The sequence below is a fragment of the Prionailurus bengalensis genome, chromosome A1, assembly GCF_016509475.1.
Source record: "Prionailurus bengalensis isolate Pbe53 chromosome A1, Fcat_Pben_1.1_paternal_pri, whole genome shotgun sequence".
Classification (NCBI taxonomy): domain Eukaryota; kingdom Metazoa; phylum Chordata; class Mammalia; order Carnivora; family Felidae; genus Prionailurus; species Prionailurus bengalensis.
The window spans coordinates 47,703,815-47,731,075 of NC_057343.1; the positions used below are offsets into that span (position 1 = coordinate 47,703,815).

At 35.8% G+C, this 27,261-nt stretch overlaps 1 protein-coding gene across 1 annotated transcript in view; it reads left to right on the forward strand.

The window, feature by feature from the left end:
* Positions 1-27,261, forward strand: part of PIBF1 (progesterone immunomodulatory binding factor 1) — a 209,735-nt gene that overhangs the window by 42,389 nt on the left and 140,085 nt on the right. The window contains exons 7-10 of the mRNA XM_043580403.1: positions 2,835-2,943; positions 3,207-3,388; positions 4,546-4,671; positions 20,705-20,803. Of these exons, the coding sequence (XP_043436338.1) occupies positions 2,835-2,943; positions 3,207-3,388; positions 4,546-4,671; positions 20,705-20,803 (516 nt within the window). The remainder of the gene's footprint in view (positions 1-2,834; positions 2,944-3,206; positions 3,389-4,545; positions 4,672-20,704; positions 20,804-27,261) is intronic.

A 27,261-nucleotide genomic window follows, 5' to 3' on the forward strand; every position in this document is an offset into this window, starting at 1 on the left:
TTCCAATTCAGTACCATAGTAGCTAATTGAAGGGGCTTCAACTGTCCAAATATGGTACAACTTGAGTATCAAAATGAATATTAACAGTAATGAATTATAATTTGTTGACTAGGATAAGAATCCTGAGTGCATGCTAATAATAAATAAGAGTTTTTTACAGTGGAATGCCAACCAATAAATATATATGCATATTATAATTACCGTTTTGTAACCTCATAATACTATTTGATTCAGAATCATCAGTGGAAGCTAAAACCATTGGGTAAAAGTATATTCAGGAGCAAAATATATATTCTCAAAGTATGTTTCCCACGGATTACTTTCTAATCGCAGAGGGCAAAAAAGTACTTTTATATTTGAGTACTTTGGCAGATACCACTTTAAACAGGTGACTAAGGTTATTTTCACCAGTCATAGGACATAATGACATCATGGCTGCATTGTGTACTAAGACTTTATGTACTCTTTATGTGCCTCTCTGTGTACTAAGGCTTTATGTACTCTATGTGACATACTGAGGACACATTATCACAAGTGTAGTGTTTCGGCCCTAAATGCTTAACCTGAATCTAATTACAGGGAAACATCAGACAAATGAAAACTAAGTGACATAAAACAACTGGCCAAATAGACTTTCTCTGTCTTTTACAACGTTGACTAAGGAACTGCTCAGGGTTAAAGGATACCAAAGATACATGACATCCAAATGCAATGTATGATAATCCATTGGATCCTATACAGGGAAAATGCCAATTGGGACAATTGACAAAATTGGAAAATGGATTATATATTAGATATTGTATTAGGGCTAATTATACTGGGATTATATCAAAGAATTTTTTTAATCTTAGAAAATCCACACCAAATTATTCAGGGATAAAGGGATTTAATGTCTGCATATACCTCTTAAATAGTTAAGGGGAAAAATTGTACACATGTCTGCGTGTCTGCGTGTATAGTGATGTATATGTGTATATGCATGTATCTATATTCATTCACATATATGAACAATAGGGAGAGAATAAATATGACAAAGTAATACTCAGTAAATATTACAAAGTAAATATGACAAAATGTTAACATTTGGTGAGTAAGAGTTTTTTGTTTTTTTGTTTTTTAAGTTTATTTATTTATTTTGAAAGAGAGCAAGCAGGGGAGGGACAGAGAGAGGAGGAGAGAGAATCCCAAGCAGGCTCTGCAGTGTCAGAGCCCAACACAGGGCACTGTGGAGCCCAACACAGGACTCAAACTCACAAACCCTTGAGATCATGACCTGAGCTGAAATCAAGAGCCCAATGCTTAATAGACTGACCCACCCAAGCACCCTGAGTAAAAGTATTAAAAAAACAATATGGAGACACTAAATTTATCGTTGTGTCTAGGGGATGATAAAGGAACAGTGAGGAATATGTAGGACTTTAAGTTTACCATAGTGTCTTATCTTTTTAAAAAGCAAAATAAAACTTTAATGCAAATGGAGACCAATGTTAACTATTTTCAACTGTGGATAGTGAGGTCATGGATGTTTTGCTATATCGTGTTTTGTACTCATTTTTTACACTGAAAAATCATAGCAAAGGAAGCATGATCATTACCATGTGAGAATACAAACATTTGCTGTAAATGCACAAAACACTTAATGTATACCAAAATATTGATACTATCAGTCATCTTTAGTGAGTTTATGGATAATCGTTATTTTATAACTTGTGCTTTGCTCACTTTTCTTCAATAAACATGACTTTGTTAACCAAAAGAACAGTATCTTTCTAAACCAGTTTTGAAAATCTAATGAAAAACAAAAAACAATTCTTAACATCCATCTGCATGGAAATACCAGGTGGGTAGATGAAATCTGTGAAGTACAAAGGAACTGATTCTGACTAGAGAAGATAAATTGAGTTAGGAAGTCTTTATTTCTGCTTACTTTTTAAGATGCCTGTTGTAGGTTTGTTCTAATTCTTGGTTTCACTGTTTGGGGTCAAGAGCTTGTCTGCAAATGGAAATTAGAATCTCTGGGCAATCTTAAACAATTTATGAATGAAATAGTCACAAGAATCCCTCCTTTTGTATCTGCTATGCAATCTGAGTGATGAATTAGGGGCTTTTTGATGCTAACTGAACTGAAAGCCTAGAGCCACATATAAATTATTTAAAAGTTTGGCTTCAAGATAAGATTAATGATGATTAGTGAAAAGATACCACGGTGTACCTTAGAAGGTATTCTTATGTATTTTACTGGGTAGTGTAGTTTACATATTTATTTTTTAAAGATAACAAATTTACATTTATATATATGAACAGTCTTAAAACCTTGCTTTGAAAAGCAGACACTTTATTGTTCACAAAATGACACTAAAGCCCCACTGCTGGTATTTCTCTTTGGTTTCCTGAAACATAAATCAGCCCCTTTTTTTGTTGGTGTTTTGTTGTTGTTGTTTTTAGGTTTTGGGGTTTTTTTGGTTGTTGTTTTTTTTTTCTTTTTCTTTTTTTTTTTTTTTGAGAGAGAGAGAGAGCATGCACAAGTGAGGGAGGGGCAGAGAGAGACAGAGAGAGAGAGAGAAAGAAGCAGGGCTTACCTGAAGTGGGGCTCGTGCTCACCCAAAGTAGAGCTTGTGTTCACCCGAAGCAGGGCACAAGCTCACCCAATGAGGGGTTCGACTCAGGAATCATGATGTGAGATCATGACATGAGCCCAAGTCAGATGCTTAACAACTGAGCCACCACCCAGTGCCCCCAGCCCATTTTAAATGTTGATTATAAAATTGGATATAAAATGTACCTATGTATTTGAATTTTATTTTAGTAAAAATAAGTGTATTTGAATTTTATAGTGAGCGCGATGCCCTTGAACAGGAAATAATTGAGTTAAGGAGAAAACATGAAATACTTGAAGCCTCTCACATAACTCAAGCTAAAGAAAGAAATGAATTATCAAAAGAGGTAAGCTTATAGAGTCATGTGTATTTTATCATACGGTGATTGTGGGCACAGCCCAGGGCAGAATTGTGGGAGGGACATTTTTCCTTTTTGATGTAGTTAACAGAAAAAGGGACTTCAGTAGCTCTGTTTGAATGGGAAATTGCAAAGTAAAAATTAGCTTTTTATGTGGTGAGTGAAAGCATAAGTGAAAGAAAATATTACAGTAAACCCTGAAAAGTAAGACGAAGTTGCTCTGGACACTGTCTGTCTCTGCACATATGTAGGTAACCACCTTACAACAAACTGTTACTTTACTGCAAAAGGATAAAGAGTATCTCAGTCGCCAAAACATGGAGCTTAGTGTGCGCTGTGCCCATGAAGAGGATCGCCTTGAAAGACTTCAGGCTCAACTTGAAGAAACCAAAAAGGCTAGAGAAGAGATGTATGAAAAATATGTAACATCCAGGCAAGATTTACATTATTTTTCACATAAATAGATACAAATTAGCACCATTTTCTCTGAGGGAACTCTTAGCTTTGGGGAAGAACAGTGATTTTTTTTTTTTTTTAATTATATTGGACTATATTAAAATAACAGTTCATTTTGTTTCCTTTTAATATATTCTTATTCTAGTTGACTTTTTCTTAAGACATAGTTTTATTTTTTTCCCAATAGTGAAAAGACTACTTCTTTTGGGTCGGTGTATATATGCTATAATTCTTTTTTTGTTGTTGTTATGACATAACCTTTTTGTCTACAACTAAGATCTCTATGTAAGTGTTTTTTGAAAGAAAAGATGTAAGTATCTCTGTGAAAGGATCTTTTGAAAACAGTCTAATTGTGCAGAGCCTAAGCTGACCTTCTCCTGACTATGTGAAACCTAAGAAGAATGAAGGGACGGCATCGCATACACGCTCTGGAATCAGACTCCTGCATTTTGATCCTGTCTTCTCTCTTCAACTAGATGTATAAGCTATTAGAGTTATAGTATATATATAGTATATATAGTACATATACATGTATGTATGTGTGTGTGTATGTATGTGTGTGTGTATATATATATATGTATGTATAGTCCTTATAATCCTTGAGATACTTATTTTTATCAGCACATCCAAAACTAAAACAAATTTAAAATTTAATCCTTTAAAACTTCACACATTCATAACTTTTTCCCTAGTCTGTGGAATTTTTCATGTGTTTGTGCTCCTGCTAATGGCCTAGGTAATGCTTTGACTTTGCTCAGCAATCACAGTGGTTGTGGTTGTTGTGCTTTAGAAGGAAAGGTTTTACAGTCAATTAGAGTCATTTCGTTTTGTTTTTAATTTTGTCTCTCAACGTGTACAACACCAGATTATTTTTAAATCAAGGGCATTCTATATACATCAGTTTTCAGGTCTTTAGCCATATGCATTAAAAACTATTAATATGATATTTTTAAGGATGAGTACATTTTATATAGTAATTAAGCCTTTGAGGCAATATATCTAACAACTATGTTTTTCAGATAACATTGTATATAGAACTTACTTGACATAAGATAATAAATCTAACACGAAGCGTAAAAGTACGTTTCTTTTACAGAAACAAAATTCATGGATATTATCTTTGACTCCTTGCAGAGACCATTATAAAACAGAATATGAAAATAAACTACATGATGAACTGGAACAAATCAGATTGAAAACTAATCAAGAAATTGATCAACTTCGAAGTGCCTCTCGGGAAATGTATGAACGGGAAAACAGGTATAAAAGAAGTAGGAAAATTATTTCTCTTTGAAGCTTATTAAACTATTTCTATGACATCAAATCTAAATAAAATGGAACATTAAAGCTCTAAGGTCTTTGGTAACTACCTCAGAAGAGGGTTTATCAGACCTTAAGTTAAGCCTCTTTACTCAGGTATTCCCATTATCTCTTCATTATCTTGGGAACTTGTCTTTTTGCCTTTAAGGGTTCATATTGAGGACAGAGATGAAAAGGGAATAAGAGATGCCAGTAGTTCTTCCCATAACATGCCAATGATTTCTGCAAGAAATTTTTTAAAACTGGAATAATAATATGAAATATTACATATGCCTCATTATCTGCTGGCCCTGACAGATATATTAAATAATCTTGAAGATGAATAATTTTTATTCATTTTAATCACTTTTAGATTAGTATGTATACGGTTCCCTTAGTCAGTGATTGGCAGTGTTAGGGTGAAATAAATGCTACTTATTTCAACAGTAGTTTTTTTTTTTTTTTTCACCATCATTATACTTCATTATACTATCACTATACTATATTATACTATGATTATACTTCATATGGCTTTTGAAAGTTTATATTTTAGTGGGAAAATTGTTTTGAAATTGACTTGTCTCATACTAGTTTATCAGCACTGATTTGAGTGTATGATATTTTGAAGTTTGCCAACAAGCAAGACTTTAAATCAGACTTAATTCTGGGGCGCCTGGGTGGCGCAGTCGGTTAAGCGTCCGACTTCAGCCAGGTCACGATCTCGCGGTCCGGGAGTTCGAGCCCCGCGTCGGGCTCTGGGCTGATGGCTCAGAGCCTGGAGCCTGTTTCCGATTCTGTGTCTCCCTCTCTCTCTGCCCCTCCCCCGTTCATGCTCTGTCTCTCTCTGTCCCAAAAATAAATAAACGTTGAAAAAAAAAAAAATTAAAAAAAAAAATCAGACTTAATTCTATAATTATCACTGTAACATGTTGTTCTACTAGGAGTATAGTAGCAAAAACTTTGAGGGTTCCTCCCCTCAATTCCAGGCAAAAAAAGCTGGAATTTTACCTACTCTGTTAATGTAGTTGGCCTCTACTAGGGAAAATCTGTAATAACTACATGTGCAGAATTAGCCTTTGGGTAGAAAACCAGCAAAGATAACTTTTTAAATCGCTGTTAAATTGTTATTTTAATAAAACAGATTGAGAGAGATTTTTATGATAATGTTGAAATCCTTTCGAGCAGTTAAATAATTGGACAACCTCTTGCAAAAAAATGAAACTAGACCACTATCTTACAGCACACATAAAAATTCGTTCAAAATAGATTAAAGACTTGAATGTGAGACCTGAAACCATAAACCTCCTAGAAGAAAACTTGGGCAGTAAGCTCCTCAACACCAATCTTGACAATGATTTTTTGAATCTGACAACAAAAGCAAAAAATGGTTTTCCAGTTTTCCCAACACCATTTACTGAAAAGGCTCCTTTATTTCTGGGCTTTGCATTCTGTTCCATTTATCTATGTGTCTGTTTTTATGCCAGTGCCATACTATTTTGATTATATTCATTTTGTAATATAATTTGAAATCAGGGAACATGATGCCTTCAACCTTGTTCTTCTTTCTCAAGATTGCTGTGGCTATTGGGGGACTTTTGTGGTTCTATACAAATTTTAGGATTTTTGTTCTAGTTTAGTGAAAAATGCCATTAGAATTTTTATAGGGATTGCGTTGAATCTATAGCTTGTTTTTGGGTAGTGTGGACACTTTCCCAATCATTCTAATCCATGAGCATGGAGTATCTTTTGATGTATTTGTGTGTTTATTCAGTCAGTCAAAGAGGATATAAACTATATTTTTTAAATGTACATTTAGTAAGTAATTACAAATTAAATACCTGTTTAACCACCATCCAAATCAAGAGTCAGTGTCAGCACCACAAAAATGTCTTTGAGAGCCTTTCTGCTTAACTCCTTCCTTCCATAAAGATAACTACTATTCTGATTTTTATACTAATAACCTTCTTGCTTTTTCTTGTACTTTTATTATCTAAATTAGCAGTAAATATATATGTCTGAGAAATATAGTTTAGTTTTCATATTATATTAGTGTCACATAAAGGGATCATGCTGTATGTATTCTTTTGTGGCTATATGTGATTCTTCATGTAACCTTTTTTAAAGATCCATATGCTGTTGCATTTAGCTGTTCATGGTCATAACTAAAGTATGCCATTTTTATGAATTCATGCTTAGGACAACAAGGACATTAGGAGATTAGAGAGAGATGCATACAGAGAGATTAAAGAATGTCAAAACAAATTCTTCCATCGTTTTCAAAATTTTGGTTAGTCTCAGCCCTGTATTGGGTAAAAAGTTTCCTCTACCTTGTGGTCACTTGCTGGTAGGTTTCAAAATGCAGACCAAAAGAAGAGATATAAGCCTACTATATACCAAGGTTGATGTTAGAAAAGTTTACATTTGAGCTCTCCCAGCACTGTATTCAGTTATTTAGCAAACATTTGTTGAGATCCACCATATGCCAGAGATACATCAGGGACCTCTGTCTTCATGAAGTTGGTTTTCTAATAGACATAAAGACAGTAGAGAAACAATAATTATAAGTATGATGATAATGGAGAAAATAACAACACAGGATTAGACCATATAGAATCAGGGAAGACGTCACGGCAGAAGAAATACCCATGCTGATACCTGCATGATGACTAAGTGTAAGATGCGGGTTAGGGAAGGGAAAGGAATTGGGCAATGAATGTTCAGCATGTATAAAACCTGGAGATTAGACAATATGAAGTTTTTTGAACAAACTGAAAATAATTCCATATGACTTGAGTGTAGACTGAGTTCTAAGAGATAAAACAGAAGAGGGAAACAGAGGTCCAGATCATGTATTTGGATCATTGTCTAAGTAAGACCAGTGGGGAACAATGGAAAGATTTTAAGAATATGCATTATATGATCCAATTTTATATAAAAAAGAGAGTAGAGAAGTGGAGAGAGTAGAGAGTGGAGAGAGTAGAGAAGTAAAGTATATGACCACAGACATAAAGGCCACTTTTTGAGGTTGGTTCGGCTACCAGAATGAGAAATGACAGAACGGGATTATAGCAATAGAGATGGAGAGTAATGGGCCAGATTGAAAACATTTCTGGGAGGCAGAACCAACAGGATTCAGTGACTAGATTGGATTAGGGAGTGAGAAGATGTTAAGTATGTCATCAATTTTCTGGATTGGGTAGCTAATGTGGATGGTGATGCAATTTTTAAAATATTAGGGGAAAAAATAAGGCTTTAATAGGAAAACAAGGTAAATTTAGTTTTATTTTATTTAGAGTTTTTGTGTAATATAGGGGCGCCTGGGTGGCTCAGTCGGTGGGACGGCCGACTTCGGCTCAGGTCATGATCTTGCGGTCCGTGAGTTCTAGCCCCGCGTCGGGCTCTGTGCTGATAGCTCAGAGCCTGGAGCCTGCTTCATATTCTGTGTCTCCCTCTCTCTGACCCTCCCCTGTTCATGCTCTGTCTCTCCCTGTCTCAAAAATAAATAAACGTTAAAAAAAAAATTAAATAAAGTTTTTGTGTAATATAAACAGAAAAATTGACTGTATAAGGTTCTGAATATCAAGAGAAGGGTCTGGGCATGAGATAGACCTGTGGCATAGGTGATATTATTTCTGTTTTACACATAAGTCTTTCTTTTAGTCCTGTGACTCAATTCTGTTACAGATTTTATACGCTTTTATTGACTGACTTATTAACCTTAAAATATATGGGATTGTTTCTTTGATAACATGCATAATTATTTCCAGATAACCCACATAGCACATAAACTTTGGTATTACAATCATTTTGAGAATTTCCTGATTTTTCAGTTTTTGTTCTTTTTAAAAATCCTTTAAAATGCATGGCAACATAGATTTAGACAAGTTAGCCCTTATTCTCTAGGATGCTTGATACAGGTAGGTTGGGAAATAGCTGACAGAACTATTTGTAGAAGCATGGAAACAAAAAGCAGGTTTCCTTTTCCCCAATATTGTTCTGCCTCCATGTCCACATCAAAATGGATACCACCTAACCAGGAAATTCCTGGGATCCCGGCCTCTGCCCTGGAAGCCCGGGCAGCCACTGTACCCAGAATGACCCCATGGATATTGAAACCAGAGTGGGAATTTGCCACCAGGTGGCGCCAGACTGCAGCCCAGATCCAAATGGATTTGAATTGCACAAGGACCCCTAGCTGTAGGGCTCACCTTTGTCATTTTTTTAACCTCACAGTAATCCAACTCTGTATTTTATATGGCTGAATCTTTTTGAATCACAGTTTCTTCATTATGGCAGGATTTAACTGTACTTAGAGCTTATGTCTCACTAGTCTTCATAAAGTAAAAATAAATTATAAATTATTTCCTTCGAAATCTCATAATAGGAGTTAAAACAGACGAAGTACTTACACTTGCATGTTTGTACTTAGTCTTTTTACCTCTCCCCCCATAAACATTTTTAGAAGAAAATTAAATAAGATTAAAGAAATATTTTATGGCCTTGGTTTGTTTTCTATACATTGGGGGATATTAAGAGAGTGCCTTTTATTTTCTCCTCTTAGATGTGTAAGAGAAAGATGGAACACATGCCAGCTGATCTTGGCATCTATCCCTGCAGTCATACCAGTAGTTTGTGAAGTGAAGGGGAAGAGAGCACAAGAGACAAAGACTTAAGAAAAGGCAGAAATAAGCAAAGAAAGAACTTGGGTATTTGGATACATCAAAAGTACTGTAGTTGGGATTATAATGTGTATGTATATATGCTTTGCTCAGTCTGGGAGTTAGGCTTCTTGTCTTCTTCTGTTGCTTTAAAATCTAGTTTGCCGCTGTGGGAAATAGTGAAACTCACTCTGGTGGTGAGATTCTTCTATAAATAACTTCTTGCTTAGTAGGTATTTTGTGACTGAAATGTACAGACCCTCTTATACATTTGGAAGAAAAGCTTTATTCCTGAACAGGGAGTATATTATGGAAAAGATTTGGATCAAAAGACTAAACTTAAATTCTGGCTCTGCCAGTAAATCTGCTTAATATCCCTGAAGTTTAATTTACTCTTTTATAAAATGAGCTAATAGTACTGTTTCACAGAGGGATCTGTAAGATCTGAATGAGATAATGTATATGAAAAGTACATTATAAATTACAAAGCTATGTATACGTAGTACTTATTCTGATACCTTTTATCTGTAGGCAGTATTTTAAGTTTTTTTCTTTTATCGATTTGTTGACAGTATTATAATGAAGATCGTATAAAAGTCACTGATAACATTATGAAATTATTATCATTAAAAGGCACTACTATAAAGTATGTAATGAATCTTAAGTATTGGGGCACCTGGGTGGCTCCATTGGTTAAGCGTTCGACTTCAGCTCAGGTCATGATCTCGTGGTCTGTGAGTTCAAGCCCCATCTCGGGCTCCTGGAGCCTGCTTCGGATTTTGTTTCCTTCTCTCTCTGCCCCTCCCCACTCATATTCTCTCTCTCTCTCTCTCTCTCTCTCTCTCTCTCTCTCTCTCTCTGTCTCTCTCTCTCCCCCCCTCCCTCCCTCCCTCCCTCCCTCTCCCTCCCTCTCCCGCTCTCTCTCCCTCCTCTCTCTCCCTCTCTCTCTCAAAAATAAACATTAAAAAAAATAAATTAAAAAATCTTAAGTATTGATCTCCATAGCATTGAACCATTTTCCTTAAATGACATGATACAGACATGCAGGTCTGCATGCCCTTTGTTTCAGTCTAAATTTCTACATAAAATGCTAACTTATTTGTTCCTAATTAATACTATGAGGTAACAAAAAGGAAATAAATTCAGCTGATTAAGTTTTTCCAAAAGTAAAACTACCTTGACCTAAGGTGGTCTCATTATTGTGAACCCAGAAAGAACTATTCTCATAGTGATCCTGTAAAAAAGAGAATGAGTTTGTTACAAGTATTTTATTACGCTTTTGAAAAAGTCAAACCAGTACGGAAAGGGAGATCAAAAATATGCTTTTAAATGTGACGGTATTGCTTTAGTGATTTTATTTTCCCACCATATCAGTAAAATCCATCTTGATCGGAATTTATCATCTTCCAAAAGTACTCAAGAAGAAACTTAATGACATAAACTTGAAGTTTGTGTCAAATCTTGGAGTGATATTAAATATCTTCAATCTAAGTTTATTTACAAAGGTTAGTTGAGTATATATAATGCATTAGAATAGATGAATCGAGGGGCCCCTTGGTGGCTCAGTCAGCTAAGCATCTGACTTGGGCTCAAGTCATGATCTCGCAGTTCGTAGGTTCAAGCCCCACATCGAGCTCTGTGCTGACAGCTCACAGCCTGGAGCCTGCTTCAGATTCTGTGTCTCCCTCTCTCTCTGCCCCTCCCCCACTTGCGCTCTCTCTCTCTCTCTCTCTCTCTCTCTCTCTCTCTGTCTCTCAAAAATAAATAAATGTTAACAAGAAATTTTAAAAAAGAATAGATGAATCTGAACCAGTATATGCAGGCTCCATTCATCATTTTAAAAGTGTATGTCCTCAATTGGTGCTTCAACAAACTTCTTTTGTTCATGTCTGACCAGGTGTCTGAATAATTTTTTAAGTTCTTAGATGGAAAAACTTAAGAATATTCAGCGTGTCTTTTTAGTTAGATTATTCTGGAAGTATATGGCTTTACAGATAACTCAGGATCTTCTCAAAGAGTTACAAATGAAATTTTATTGTTAGCTATATTTTATTATTAACTATCTTTTCATGCCTATAAGTGATTACCATATGTGTTCACTGCTTAATTAATAATATTTAATTATTTCAAGGTGTACAGGGTGTTCCAGAGATGAAGTAAGGTGAGTTCAGGTTATGCAAGAACTTAAATATAACTATTGTGTATATATAGCTCATAGGGTAGCAAGGGAGGTAGTAACATTCAGGATAGGGTGAGGTTTTTAAAAGCCCTGATGTTAATAGGGAATTCTTGGAAATTTTATAGAAAAAGAGTAATGTGATATATTCATTTTTTGTAACTAGTTACGGTGTCGGGAGGATTATAATTGAAGAGGGCCCAGAGGCAGGGAGATTGGTTAACAGAGTATTGCAAAGTTTAAGTGAAGCTGAGAAATGGAAGGAGAGAATACAAGCTGATTTTAAATAGTATTTGGGTGAAAGAATTGATACCACCTGATGACGGACAGGAAGTGGACATCAGACATGACTTCATCTTTTCTACTTTGCCGGTCTCAGAGAGATGGGTGGTCAGGCACAGCTAGTAACTCAAGGTTTCAGACAAGATTTAGAAAGGAGAATAACCATTCCTGATTTTTCACAGGTACAGCAGCTCTAACCAAGCCTAAAAGTATTTGTGTGAGATGACATTTAGTACCAGAAATTTTTCTGTATTGCATCCCAGATGTCACTCCCCTCAGCCCTAAAGTGCAAGAAGGGCATTAAACTGCTGAAGCCCTTCCAGCAGTCTTCTCTGTTTCTGCAGGATACCCTTGTATATATTGTCATTTTCTTTTTATACAATAAAAAAACCTTGAGAAGCATAAACCCTAATTATTATTCTCTAAATGAATATCTTCATAACTTTTTAAAAAATTTTTTTAACGTTTGTTTATTTTTGAGAGACAGAGCATGAGCATGAGCATGAGCAGGGGAGAGGCAGAGAGAGAAGGAGACACAGGATCTGAAGCAGGCTCCAGGCTCTGAGCTGTCAGCACAGAGCCTGACCCATGGCTTGAGTCCACAAACCATGAGATCATGATCTGAGCTAAAGTCAGACACTTAACCAGCTGAGCCGCCCCATCTTCATAATTTTTAATGTAGCCTTTCATCTTTAGATAACATACTAACTACTGTTTATGGGGTGCCTATTACATATCAAGCGTTGTACTCAACACTCTATATACATTGTAGAGAGAATTAAATGGGACATTTTATGAGGTTGTAGGTACTAGTATCCCTGTTTTGGAAATGAAGAAACAGACACAGTGAGTGTGATTTGCCTATGATTACAGACTATTTAAATGGTAAAACTAGATACGTCTGATTCTACAGTGCAATGCAGATTCCCATGTTACTGGTCAAGGCTGTAAAAACTGATAAAAGATCTCTTAGCAAAATGGTAATTTTGGCGGTAATTTATTTGAGAAAGAAATTTGTTTTTTAAGAGAGTTTCAAACCCCACTTTATACTTCAGGGCTGAGTGTGAATCATTAGAACTTCATAAAGGCATTTATAATTTTGAAAATTAGTAAATAGGCCTTTATTTTTCCATAAAATAGTATGATTTTTTTTTACAGAATCTATCTCTCTTTACTACTTACCTAAAGCCCAACCTCCACTTGTAACAAGAGCATGTTCTCCTGCTCAAAGACACAGCTCCAACAATTATCTCCTTTGAAGAAAGGAAAAGGTTTTCCTTTTCTACCAACTATTCCCAACTATTGTTACTAACAAACATTATTTCTCCCATCTTTATTTATTTTTTTTTTTTAATTTTTTTTTTCAACGTTTTTATTTATTTTTTGGACAGAGCGAGACAGAGCATGAACGGGGGTGGGGCAGAGAGACAGGGAGACACAGAATCGGAAACAGGCTCCAGGCTCTGAGCCATCAGCCCAGAGCCCGACGCGGGGCTCGAACCCACAGACCATGAGATCGTGACCTGGCTGAAGTCGGACGCTTAACTGACTGCGCCACCCAGGCGCCCCATATTTCTCCCATCTTTAAAAAAAAACTTATTGCCACTTCCTCCTGTAGCCACTGGCTCATTTCTTTGTTTCCCTTTGTAACCAAATACCTGCAGTTTTATATATTCATTCTTTACCCTCGTTTAGAAAAAAATCTGTTACCAAGGGGGCACCTGGGTGGCTCAGTCGTTTAAGTGTCTGACTCTTGATCTCAGTTCAGGTCTTGGTCTCAAAGTTGTGAGTTCAAGCCCCGTATTGGGCTCCATGCTGGGTGTGAAGGCTACTTAAAAAAAAAAAAAAAAAATCTATTACCAAGCTTTTGCTTCCCTGTGCCACTCTAACAAAGCCATTCTTATCAAAAACTCCGGAGACCTTCATGTTGCCGAAAATCTAGTTGTCACCTTCTCAGTTCCTATCTTACTTGACCTGTCAGCAATATTTAATACAGTTGACCACTCCTCACTCTTGGAAACATATCTTTGACTTTCAAGATAACTATACTTTGATTTTGCCCCTTTCTTACTGGCTATACCTACTCACTCTCTTTTCTGGTCCTCTTCATCTCCTTGTCATCTTTTGTAGCTAGCTGCCTTCATGGCATTTCTATTTGTTTATCTGGTAAGCATTTTAAATTTAATATGTGCAAAAAAAAATTAATATGTGCAAAAGCACACTTCTGTCCCTCCAACCCTGCTCTACCTTTAGTCTGCCCCAGATCAGTTACAGATAACTCATTTCCTCTTGCTCAGAGCAAAAATTTTGAAGTCATCAACCTCTTCCCTTTCTTCACATTCTGTCTTCTATTCATCAGCAAATGCTTTTAGTTGTGTCTTCAAAATTTATGATTCTCTTATCATCTCACAGACACCATCTTGATCCAAGCTACCATTATCTCTTGTCAGAATTACTGCAAGATTTTCTTAAGTGGCCCCCCAGCTTCCTTCCTTGCCCTCACAGGTCTGTTCTCAGTGCAGTTCCTGTTAAACTGTAAATCAAATTGAATTATTGTTCAACTGAAAAGGTTCCCCATCCAAATGAGTACAAGTTTAAATGATTATCATGCCCTGGGATACTGCGTGATCAGTTCCCAGTTATCCCGTCCTCATCTTACTACTCTATTCTAGTCCCTTGTTTACTCACACTGCTCCTGTTCCCTTAACCCATAGGCAGGCTCCTCAGGTCCCTTGTGTTTACAGTTTCCACTGCTTAACCTTCCACTCCTGGGTATTCTAGAGCCTTGTTTCCTTACTTTCTCCATGTCTTTAGATGTTACCTGCTTTCTGATGTCTGTCTTGACCACCCTGTAGAAAATTGTGGAATTCCTCATCCTTCCACACCTCCTGCCCACTAGCCCCTTCTTTGCTTTGTTTTTCTCCAGGGCACTCAGGACTTAATAACATATTTTGATTTCTTTCACACTATTTTTTTTTAAGTTTTTTTAATGTTTATTTATTTATTTATTTATTTTTTTTTTTTTTTCAACGTTTATTTATTTTTGGGACAGAGAGAGACAGAGCATGAACGGGGGAGGGGCAGAGAGAGAGGGAGACACAGAATCGGAAACAGGCTCCAGGCTCTGAGCCATCAGCCCAGAGCCTGACGCGGGGCTCGAACTCACGGACCGCGAGATTGTGACCTGGCTGAAGTTGGACGCTTAACCGACTGCGCCACCCAGGCGCCCCAATGTTTATTTATTTTGAGAGAGAGAAACAGCGCGTGAGCAGGGGAGGGACAGAGAGAGAGGCAGCATCTGAGGAAAACCCCAGGCTCAGAGCTATCAGCACAGAGCTTGACGTGGGGCTCAAACTCACGAGCCTTGAGATCATGACCTGAGCCGAAGTTGGATGCTTCACTGACTGAGCCACCCAGACACCCCATCAGCTAATTTTTAAACCTTAACACATAAATGGATTTTAAATAAGTTTTTGCATTTTGATGCTTACATTTTTCATAACTTCTTTTAAACCATAATTTGAGTCAGATATTTATCTACTCTAGGATGAAGTTTTCACATCTATAAAATGAACAAAAAATTTGCTTGAGCACCAACTAAATTGAAACGATAGGAAAATATAGTATGTTCAGTCAAAAGGAATCTCAAAAAATTTCTTCTCTGGAAATGCATAGCTTCCCCCCAAGAAATTATGTTACATACAATTTCCACTTTGCTTTTTTTTGTTATATCCTTCCTAGTCATCACTTTTCAACAACTATGTTAAGTAAAGGAACAATTATTGGTCATTTGATTATAAACGGCAGATAATCCACTTGCAATCCTTCTTGTTTATGCCATCTTAAAAACAATGGCTTCAGATATGGAAATGAGCAGTTTTATATGTTGTCCAGGAAGACTCATCTGGAGGCAGAAGTAATTAATTCAGATACTTTCCCTGTAAATAAGCTTGTCATGTAAATAGCCTGTTTCAGTCCCCTTTTTGTTCAAACTGGAAAGAATGTATTCACTTTTATTAACCAAAAATATTTTTACATGGAGGCAGGAGAATGGGTTGCTTAGTTGTGCCTAGGGAGCTCTTCTGACATCCATGTTTTTTTCACTATTTATTCTTGGTAAATTTCAAGTTCTGAGACATCAGTGGTGTTTATTCAGGCCAAGCATGCCCTTGGCATTCCCAAACTCTGATTTGTTCCTGTTAGAATTTCAAAGGTTCCTAACGTTTTTCTCATTCTTGCAAAATGAGAAAGTTTTCTTGCCAAACTTTTCAAGTATAAATTTGATTTGTCATATTGGCACCATGAAATTTATCTTCTAGTAGTAGGAAAGTATGTTCCATGTACAGAAATACATTGTTACATTTTGTACTGAGGTTTCAGGTTTTGGTTGTAAGATAATTCTGGATAAACTTTAATATATCAAGTTTTGAAACATTAGTTTGCATAGGAAATACATCTGTTTTATTGTAATATTACAATTCTCTTATTTAGTGAAGTAATGAATACTTAACTCTTCAAGTTTCTTGTTTGAAGGTCATAGTTGAAATGACGATATCTTCCAGTTTTTGTCCCCGTAATTCCTGCTTTATGCTTATTTCTCTGACATAGTTATTAATTGCACCCTCTTTCACTCTTAAAAATGCCTCAAGTTGAAAAATACATTGTTTGCACACTAGTTATTATACTAGGGCTCTCACTTTTGGCTTTACATAGGAATGATGGGATTTCTTTTCCCTTTTCTACCATCTTTCCTCTCTGCCTCATGTGCATAAATGCAGGGTGGATGGGAGAGATAAGTATGTGTATCTCTGATATGTCCATATGAGAGATGGACTTCGTAGGATGTAACATGAAAGAATCGTGAAAAACATGAAAAAAAAATGTTAGCTTTCTAAACGCATTTTTAAGAATGAAATATTTTAATTTTGTATTTAAAACATCCTAATTCTGGCCATTTGGCCAACTTCCAACATCATTCTTTATTATTATTCATTACATTTGATTATATATTCATTTGGACTTCTAAAACTTTGGCTTCTTTAACTTATACATGCTGCACATAGTCTCTATCAATTTTTCAAGTTAGTCTTTTGAAGAACATTAGAATTCTTGCTCTTCCAAAACTGTATGTTGTTACATTTCTAATGCATTTAACATTTTTAAATGGATAATTTATTAGTTATATGGCAATTATGGTTTTATCTGTGGCCAGAATATAATCCTTCTGGTGTTTTATCAAACCAGTCTAAGTTTATGGGGCGCCTGGGTGGCGCAGTCGGTTAAGCGTCCGACTTCAGCCAGGTCATGATCTCGCGGTCCGTGAGTTCGAGCCCCGCGTCAGGCTCTGGGCTGATGGCTCGGAGCCTGGAGCCTGTTTCCGATTCTGTGTCTCCCTCTCTCTCTGCCCCTCCCCCGTTCATGCTCTGTCTCTCTCTGTCCCAAAAATAAATAAACGTTGAAAAAAAAAAAGAAAACAGTCTAAGTTTGAAGGAGCATGGGCTGTAAGAAGTTTTTATGTAATATAGTCGCAGTCTTTACAAAGCTTATCTTTAATTTAACATTTGTGCTACGAGATGACCATTTAAATCTTATAATGACAGAACTTCCCAAGGAGACAACTTCTGTGACACAAAGGGAATCTTACTAAACGCAGCGTGACATGATAAGGAGCGTGCACTCTAGAACTAGACAGCTCGGGTTTACATTTGGGCACCATCACTCCCTTGCTGTGTGACGGTAGATAACTACTCTGTGTTTCAGTCTTCTCCTTTGTAAAATGAAGATAATGAGACAACCTACACTTTGCGGGGTTGTTGTGAAGATTAAATGAGTCATAGTACGTAAAATGCCTAAAACAGTTACTAGCACGTGGTCAACATCTATATGTTTGTTATTACTATGATTGTCAGTGGAATATATTCGGTTTATGTCACACACCTTAAAAGTCAATTGATAATATTAAAGGCTTAAGTACTGTATCTCTATATTTATGTTAAAAGGAATTGTGAGCCTTCTTGTATGCAGGTTGTGTATGAGTGGAGATGTGGAAGGTATGGAAACTGTTAGGAGATTAGGTTCACACAGAAATCTTACCAGCAGACATCTAGGAGAGAGCCTGTTGGTAGAAACCTCAGCCTCTAGCATTTTTTCAGACTCATTTTCTTTTTCTTTTTTTTTTTTTTAATGTTTATTTATTTTTGAGAGAGAGCGAGTAGACGAGGGGCAGAGAGGGAGGCAGAAGATCAGAAGCGGGCTCTGTGCTGATAGCAGAAAGCCCCATGTGTGGTTCGAACTCACGAATGCGCGATCATGACCAGAGCCAAAATGAGATGCTAAACAGCCACCAAGTACCCCTAGTTTTCTTTTTTTAAATTGCCCTTTTTGTCCTTCAAGGTCCAACTTACATACCTTCCCTTCATACACTCACCTCTCTTCCTCCAATTAAAAATAATCAACTCTTCTTTGTGGCCTTGGAATTTTGTTTGTGCTTTAATATAGCACTAACTATAGTTAGCTGGATGATATAGATTGTAGCATGGTGAATGCACTAGGACCTTCTAATCATATCTCTGCTTCACAAGCCCTTTTGTTAGTTTATTCTGGGTTTTATTTCATTCTCTGTGACTTGCTTTTACTTCTAATGCCCATTATTGCAGAAAGGAAATATAGTTAGGGACTGAAGCTTCTCCACCTACTAACTGTTCATGATTAATAGTACTATAATGGCAATCTACTTGGAATTTTGCTATTGAAATAACTTACAGAACAATGAAGCTATCTTTGAGAAATGAAAATTGCAACCAGTTTATGATGACTTACTGACTGAAATATATAGATCATCTAGGAATGAAAAATACATCATTGTTTAATATACTTAAATAATTTAATTCTGTCTATAAAATTAAATCTCATGTTTCCGTTAGTTTGATGATAGAATATTTTTTGAAGATCATTGCAATCAGGATGATGTCAGAAAATAATGACATGCCATTTTGTGATATCTATTTTTAAATGCACTTCCACTTAGAGAATAATATATAAAAGCTATTTTCTTCTTAATAAGTTATCTGTACTCCAGTTTTTTGTGAACTATTTATTTCTGGTTCATAAACCATTTGATTGAGGAGTCTCTATTGGTTGATACGTTTTAAATTTTAACTTTGTTGTTAATATCACAATGTAAAAGATGACATTTCATACTGGCACAGCAAGTAAGCATTTCTGTCCAATAGTTATTACATAGATTTATTTAAACGATGTGGATTTTCATGACTTTCTACTGATATTCTCCATGAATAATAAACACAAAACTCTAATACCCAATCCAGGTCTTTATGGGAGATATGGTAATATGATGTAAAAAAACACTTGCTTTAGCCAACTTGACAATAAATTATATTTAAAAAAACATTTTGTTTGCAGTAGACATGGTTGGACACAAATTAGAGCTTTAACATAGGCTGTGACTTAGAACTAGGTACTTTAAGCTCTTGAAGTTATAGTTTACTTCACTATAAAAAATGGTTAGAAAATAAACATACGGGATTTGTAGGAATTATATGAGCAAAATTATTTATGTTATACTCTATATTTATATATAACTATGTTAGAGAAGTGGATTTTTAAAAAATTAAGTGGGTCTCTGAAAAAAGCTTACTGTTGGTATTTTTCTTGATCCAGACTTCCACTTTAAGAAAAAAACAAGATTTGATCTTTAAAGGCGCTCATATCTTGCTGTGTCATAACCTAATTATTCACTCTTGTTACCTTCTGCTTTTTGGACATTACCCTTAGATGTTATTAAATGTGTCGTTCAATTTCAGTTCCTGCTATCATCAGTACTATTAGTGGGTGCCTCACCTAATGCTCTGACTTCATACTTTCTTGAGCCCTACAGGAATATCGACGTAGCTTCACTTAGCTACTTCAGTGGTTACACCCTGGATCTTGGTATCCACTAAAATTCTATCCTGGGAAGTACTGTTCCACCTCCAAATCACCATTCTTTAGCAGCAATCTCTAGTCTTTTATCCTCTTTGTACACTACATTTATCTGTTTGTCATCTTATCAGGACTACATGTCCTTTGTCTCTTCTGCTTCTTCCTAACCTATCAGCCCTCAGTTCTCTTCTCTTCCATTCCTCTGTAAGTGAGATCCCAAGGGTCATCGCTTCAGCTAGCTCATATCCCATTTGTTCCCATTTTGACACTTGTGATCTCTATGTTATATTTTTTCATTTAAAATATTTTATAGAATATGGGGCACCTGGGTGGCGCAGTCGGTTAAGCGTCCGACTTCAGCCGGGTCACGATCTTACACTCCGTGAGTTCGAGCCCCGCGTCAGGCTCTGGGCTGATGGCTCAGAGCCTGGAGCCTGTTTCCGATTCTGTGTCTCCCTCTCTCTCTGCCCCTCCCCCGTTCATGCTCTGTCTCTCTCTGTCCCAAAAATAAATAAACGTTGAAAAAAAAATTTTTTTTAAATAAATAAAATATTTTATAGAATATTTATTAACTTCTCAAGACCTCAGTTTTCTTATGGGTACCGTGTGAGTAATTATACTTACCTCATTAGATTATGGTAAGGATCAAACAAGTTATATATACAAAGTGTTTAGCCTACCTTTAACCCACGTAGAGATAATTTATGGAGAAAGATACTGGGACATTTAGAGGTAGACCATGTTTGCACCTGTACTAGTGTGTGTTGCTACAGAAATACCAAGCCAGGTAAATTCATATAATATCCACCTTAGGTCACCAACCTCAAGTGGGTCCTTAAGATTGTCAGATAGTCCACTCTAAGCAAGTACATTTATGAATCTTTAGGAAATAGATACTTATGTATTTGGAATAATTGAGTATATACTTAAATTTTAGAAATCTCCGAGAAGCAAGGGACAATGCTGTAGCTGAAAAGGAACGAGCAGTGATGGCTGAAAAGAATGCTTTAGAAAAACATGATCAGCTCTTAGACAGGTAAGCATCCTGCATGTCTGGAAATGTTAAAACTCTTTGATTTTTGTTCCTGTTACTTTTGATTTTAGAAAAAATATTTTTAAAAGAAGTATATTTATTTCAAGTGAACTGTAGTTTACATGCATTGTTTTTGTAACATATAACTGGTATATACTAAAACAAGATAATAGAACAGTTCAGTCACTGTCCAGTTTCCTTATACCCCTTTTGTCCATCTCAACCACTGCTGCTCAAGAGACAAACACCTCCTCATTTCTGTCACCATAGCTTAGTTTCACTCTTCCTGGATTGAAAATAAATGGAATTGCACACAATGTAATCTTTTCTGTCTAGCTTCTTTCACGCCACATTATATTTTCATCTATTTTGTTGTTGTATCAGTAGTTCATTCCTTACTGTTGCTGGGTAGAAATGTACCACAGTTTGTTTATTCACTCACCTGTCAATGGACATTTAGGTTGTTTCCATTTTGGAGCTATCATGAATGAAGTTGCTGTGAAATTTTCTATAAAGTCTTTTGGGCATATGTTTTTATTTGTCTTAGATAAATTTTCTCTAACACTGGAATTGCTAGTCATAAAGTAGCTGGATGTTTTACTTTCAAAGAACTTACTGAGGGGTGCCTGGATGGCTCAGTTGGTTAAGCATCTAATTTCAGCTTAGGCCATGATCTCATGGTTCATGGGTTTGAGCCCTGCGTCAGGCTCTGTGCTGGCAGCTCAGAGCCCTGGAGCCTGCTTTGGATTTTGTGTCTCCCTCTCTCTCTGCCCCTCCCCTACTTGCACTGTTTCGCAAGAAAATTAATAAACATTAAAAAAACAAAAGAAACTATTGAACTTAACTCCAAAATTAAGTTCATTATATACTCCCCAGTTCATTTCTTAAAAATCTGTATGTTCTGGTTTATGTGTGTTGGAGGAAGGGGAAGAGAGAAAATGATTTGTCTTTAATTTATCAATAGAAAAGTATATTATTTTTAATAGTCTAGTTAATAGGAAAATCACTGATGAGTATTAAGGTAAATACCATTGCCTCATTGAACAGCCTAGACTTTCCGTGGTTTGACTACATGCAAATAGAATGGTTACCTTTTTAAAAAAACTTTTTATTTTGAAAATAATTTCAGACAGAAAAGTTAGTAGAATAGTACATCAAGTACATACACCTTTCATATACTGATAAACTTAGAAAATAACTGAATGGAGCTTTTAATTGTGTTAAATGAAGACTTGCAGATTCATTTGTGATTTTAGCAATACATGAAACTAAAAATTGAGGCAACTCTTCATATAATTAACCTATGACCAAAATCTTGTAGAATGACTCAAATTATTAAACTTCTGAATTCAAATCAACTTTATAAACATGATACATTAGTAAATACAATATTAGAGAAATCTTTTCTGTAATGTGGAAATGTATCTAAATCTGAACATTTTATATTAAAATAAATTTCTAAGTCAGCTGTTTTTATTGGAGTGCTGTTATAACCTTAAAATCTTTTATTATGTATAATCTTTCCATTTACAAAACTATATGGTTTACATAAAAGATTTGTCTCTTTGTTGATGTTTTGAACGTGACGTATTTAGGAATGGCTCTAGAATAATATTTGTGGACAAACTAACAAACTTTATTTTTTTTAATGGTTATTTATATTTGAGAGAGAGCAAGAGTGCACAAGCAGGGGAGGGGCAGAGAGAGAGACAGAGACAGAATATGAAGCAGACTCCAGGCTCTGAGCTGTCAGGACAGAACCCGACGTGGGGCTCGAACCCACGAGCTGTGAGTTCATGACCTGAGCCAAGTCAGATGCTTAACTGAGTGAGCCATCCAGGTGCCCCCAAACTAACAAACTTTAAAAAAAAGTGTAAGATTTTTTTTTTAATGTTTATTTATTTATTTTGACAGGTAGCGCACTAGTGCACGAGTAGGGGAGGGGCAGACAGAGCAGGAGAGAGAGAATCCCAAACAGGCTCCACATTCACATGGAGCCTGATGAAGGGCTCAATCCCATGACCTGAGCCAAAATCAAGAGTCAGACACTTAACTGTCTGAGCCACCTAGATGCCCCAAGAAAGCATAAGATTTTAACTAGTAAACCAGAACTTATATTCAGGCAGAATTTCATAACTTACTAGCTTTGGTATGTTTTTGTGAATTTGGAGAAAAGAGAATAGTAGTAAATCTGACCTTAAAACTTGTAGGGGGACCTGGGTGTCTCAGTCAGTTGGGCATCTGACTTCGTCTCAGGTCATGATCTCGTGGTTTGCGAGTTCAAGCCCTGCATCAGGCTTTGTGCTGTCAGCTCAGAGCCTAGAGCCTGCTTCGGATTCTGTGTCTCCATCTCTCTCTCTGCCCCTCCCCTGATCACGCTGTCTCTCTCTCTCTCAAAGATAAATAAACATTAAAAAGAATTTTTTTTACTTGGCTGTTTTTTTTTTTTAACATTTATTCATTTTTGAAAGGCAGAAAGAGAGCACAAATGGGGGAGGGGCAAAGAGAGAGGGAGACACAGAAACAGAAAGAGGCTCCAAGCTCTGAGCTGTCAGCACAGAGCCCAATGTGGGGCTCGAACTCATGGACTGCGAGATCATGACCTGAGCCAAAGTCGGATGCGGAACCGACTGAGCCACCCAGGCGCCCCATTATACTTGGCTATTATATATTTATACTAAACTCTGTTATGTCCTAGATTCTGGCACTCTAAAATCCTTATTTGTCCATATACTAACAACTGGTATTTATCCTAAAGGCCATAGGATGCTTTAGTACTTAAAGGTATCTTTTGAATAATTGAATTCAATCATTTAAATGTTTGTAAAGCATGTAGAACAGTGTCTTGCATATAAGTAGTGATACAGAAATGTATGCTGTTATTATAAAATAATTTGTTCAGTTCTGTTTACTGAAATTTTGCTATTTAAAAGTTGATCTTTCAAAATCATTTTCCACTAGAATTTTGAATAAACGAACAGCTCATTTTTTTATTGAGGTTTAACTGACATACTATATTATATTAGTTTCGGGTATAAAACATAGTGATTCAGTATTTATGTACATTACGAAATGATCACTACAATAAGTCTAGTTACCATCTGTCACCATTTAAAGGTTTTAAAATGTTGTTGACTACATTCCTGATGCTGTACATTACATCTCTGTGTATTATTTGTTTTATAACTGGAAGATTGTACCTCTTAATCCCCCTTGCCTGTTTCATTCATCCCTCTACCCTCCCTCTGTTCTGGCAACCATCAGTTTATTCTCTGCAGCTGAGTCTATTCCTGTTTCTTGTTTGTTTATTTGTTTTGCTTCTTAGATTCCACATGTGAGTGAAATAAGGTATTTTTCTCTGATTTATTTCACTTACCATAATACACTCTAGGCCGTAAGTCACGAGATTTCATTCTCATGACTAATATTCTGTTGTGTGTGTGTACACACATGTACACACACACGCATACACATCACATCTTCTTTATCCATTTGCCCCGCTTGGACACTTGGGTTGCTTCCATATTTTGGCTATTGTAAAAGATGCTGTAATGAACATAGGAGTGCCTGTATCTTTTCAAATTAGTGCTTTTGTTTTCTGTGGACAAATAACCAGAAGTGGAATTACTGGATCATTACTGGATATGGTAGTTCTGTTTTTAATTTTTAAAGGAACCTCCGTACTATTTCCCATAGTTGCTATATCAATTTACATTGCTACCGACAGTGCACAAGAGTTCCCTTTTCTCTACATCCTCACCAGCATTTGTTATTTCTTGTTTTTTCAATAATAGCCATTCTGACACCTGTTAGGTGAAACCTCTTTGTGGTTTTGATTTGCATTTCCCTGGTTAGTGATGATGAACATCTTTTCATGTGCCTGTTCGCCATCTGTATGTCTTTGGAAAATGTCTATTCAGGTCCTCTGCCCGTTTTTTAATCGGATTGTTTTCTTAATATTGAGTTGTATGAGTTCTTTTTATATATGGATATTAACCCCTTTTTATATATATCATTTGCAAATATCTGCTTGCATTCACTATGTTGCCTTTTTGTTTTGTTGATCATTTTCTTTGCTGTGTAAAAACTTTTCTAGTTTGATGTAGTTCCTTTTTTTTTTTTTTTTTTAGTTTTGCTTTTTGTTGCTTGTGTCTGAGGGGACAGATCCAAAATAATATTCCTAAGATCAGTGTCAAAGAACTTATTACCTATGCTTCCTTCTAGGATGTATGGTTTCAGGTCTTACATTTAAGTCTTTAATCTATTTTGAGTTTATTTTTTGTGCATGGTGTAACAAAGCAGTTTCATTCTTTTGCATGCTTTCCAGTTTTCCCAATACCATTTACTAAGAGACTCTTTTTTTCCTCACTATATATCTTTGCCTTCTCTGTCATGGATTAATTGACCATGTAAGCATGGGTTTATTTCTGGTCTCTCTAGTCTGTTCCATTGATCTGTGTGCCTGTTTTTGTGCCAGTACAATACTTTTTGATTACTATAGACTTATAGTATAGTTTGAAATATGGTTGTGATACCTCCAGCTTTGTTCTTATTTCTCAATTTTGCTTTGTGTATTCAGGGTCCTTTGTGGTTCCATACAGATTTTAGTATAATTTGTTCTACTTCTGTGAAAAATATCCTTGATGTTTTGATAAGGATTGCATTGAATCTGTAGATTGCCTTGGGTAGTATAGACAAATTACCAATATTAATTCTTCTAATTCATGAACATTGTATACCTTTCCATTTATTTGTTTTCAGTTTCTTTCATCAATGTGTCAGAGTTTTAGAATGTAGGTCTTTAACCCCTTGGTTAAATTTATTCCTAGATAGTTTATTCTTTTTGATGCAATTATAAATAGGGTTGTTTTCTTAATTTCTGTCTCTGATAGTTTGTTACTAGTGTACAGAAATGCAACAAATTTCTATGTATTAATGTTGTATCCTGCAACTTTACTGAATTCATTTATTAATTATAATAGTTTGGTGGAGTCTTTGGGGTGTTCTGTATATAATATCATGTCATCTGCAAATAGTGACAGTTTTGCTTCTTCCTTTTCAGTTTGGATGAGTTTTATTTCTTTAATTGCTGTGGCTAGGACTTCCAATACTATGTTGAATAAAAGTGCTGAGAATAAGAATCCTTGTCTTATTCCTGATTTTAGAGAAAATGCTTTTAGCTTTTTACCATTGAGTATATTAGCTGTGGGTTTGTCATATATGGCCTTTATTATATTGAGGTACGTTCCCTCTGTACTCACTCTGTTGAGAGTTTTTATCATCAATTGATGTTGAATTTTGTCGAATGCTTTTTCTGCATCTATTGAAATGATCATATGATTTTTTATTCCTCATTCTGTTGATGTGGCATATCATGTTGGTTGATTTGTGGATGTTGAACCATCTTTGCATCCCTGGGATAAATCCTACTAGTTCATGGTATATGATCCTTTTTTTTTTTTTTTTTTTTTTGAGAAAGAGTACACACAAGCAAGAAGGGGCAGAGGGAGAGGGACAGAAAGAATCCCAGCGTGGAGCCTGACACAGGGCTCAGTCTCATCACCATGAGATCATGGCCTAAGCCAAAATCAAGAGTTAGATGCCTAGCTAACCAAGCTACCCAGGCGCCCCTGGTTTGCTAATATTTTGTTGAGGATTTTTACATCTGTGTTCATTAGGGATATTAACCTGTAATTTTCTTCTTTAGTGGTGTGTTTGTCTGGTTTTGATATCAGGGTAATACTGACTTGATAAAATAAGTTTGGAAGCATCTTCAATTTCCTGACATAATTTAAGAAGAATAGGTATTAACTCTTTTAAATGTTTGGTAGAATTTATCTAAGAGGCCTTGGACTCCTGTTCATTAGGAGTTTTCTGTTTTTGTTTTTGTTTTTTACTAATTCAGTTTCGTTACTAGTAAGTAATCGGTCTATTAGATTTTCTGTTTCTTCATGATTTAATCTTGGAAATAGTATGTTTTTAGGAATTTATTTCTTCTAAGCTGTCCAATTTGTTAGTGTATTACTGTTCATAGTAGTCTTGTGAGCCTTTGTATTTTGTGGCATTGGTTGTAAGTTGTCTTTCATTTTTTATTTTATTTATTTGGGCCCTCTTTCTGTGTTTCTTGATGAGTCTTGCCTAAGGGTTTGTCCATTTAGTTTATCTTTTAAAAGAACCAGCTCTTGGTTTCATTGATTTTTTTCTTTTTTTTCTTTTTTTCTTTTTTTAATTTTCTTTTAAATGTTTGAGAGTGAGTACACATGAGCAGGGGAAAGGCAAAGAGAGAGGGAGAATGAAAATCCACAAACTGTGAGATCATGACCTGAGCTGAAATCAAGAATCGGATGCTTTAACCAACTGAGCCACCCAAGTGCTCCCACTGATTTTTTTTTTTTTGTTTTTTTCTTTCTTTTTTTTTTTTTTTTTTTTTTTTTTGGCCTCTCTTTCATTTATCTTCACTC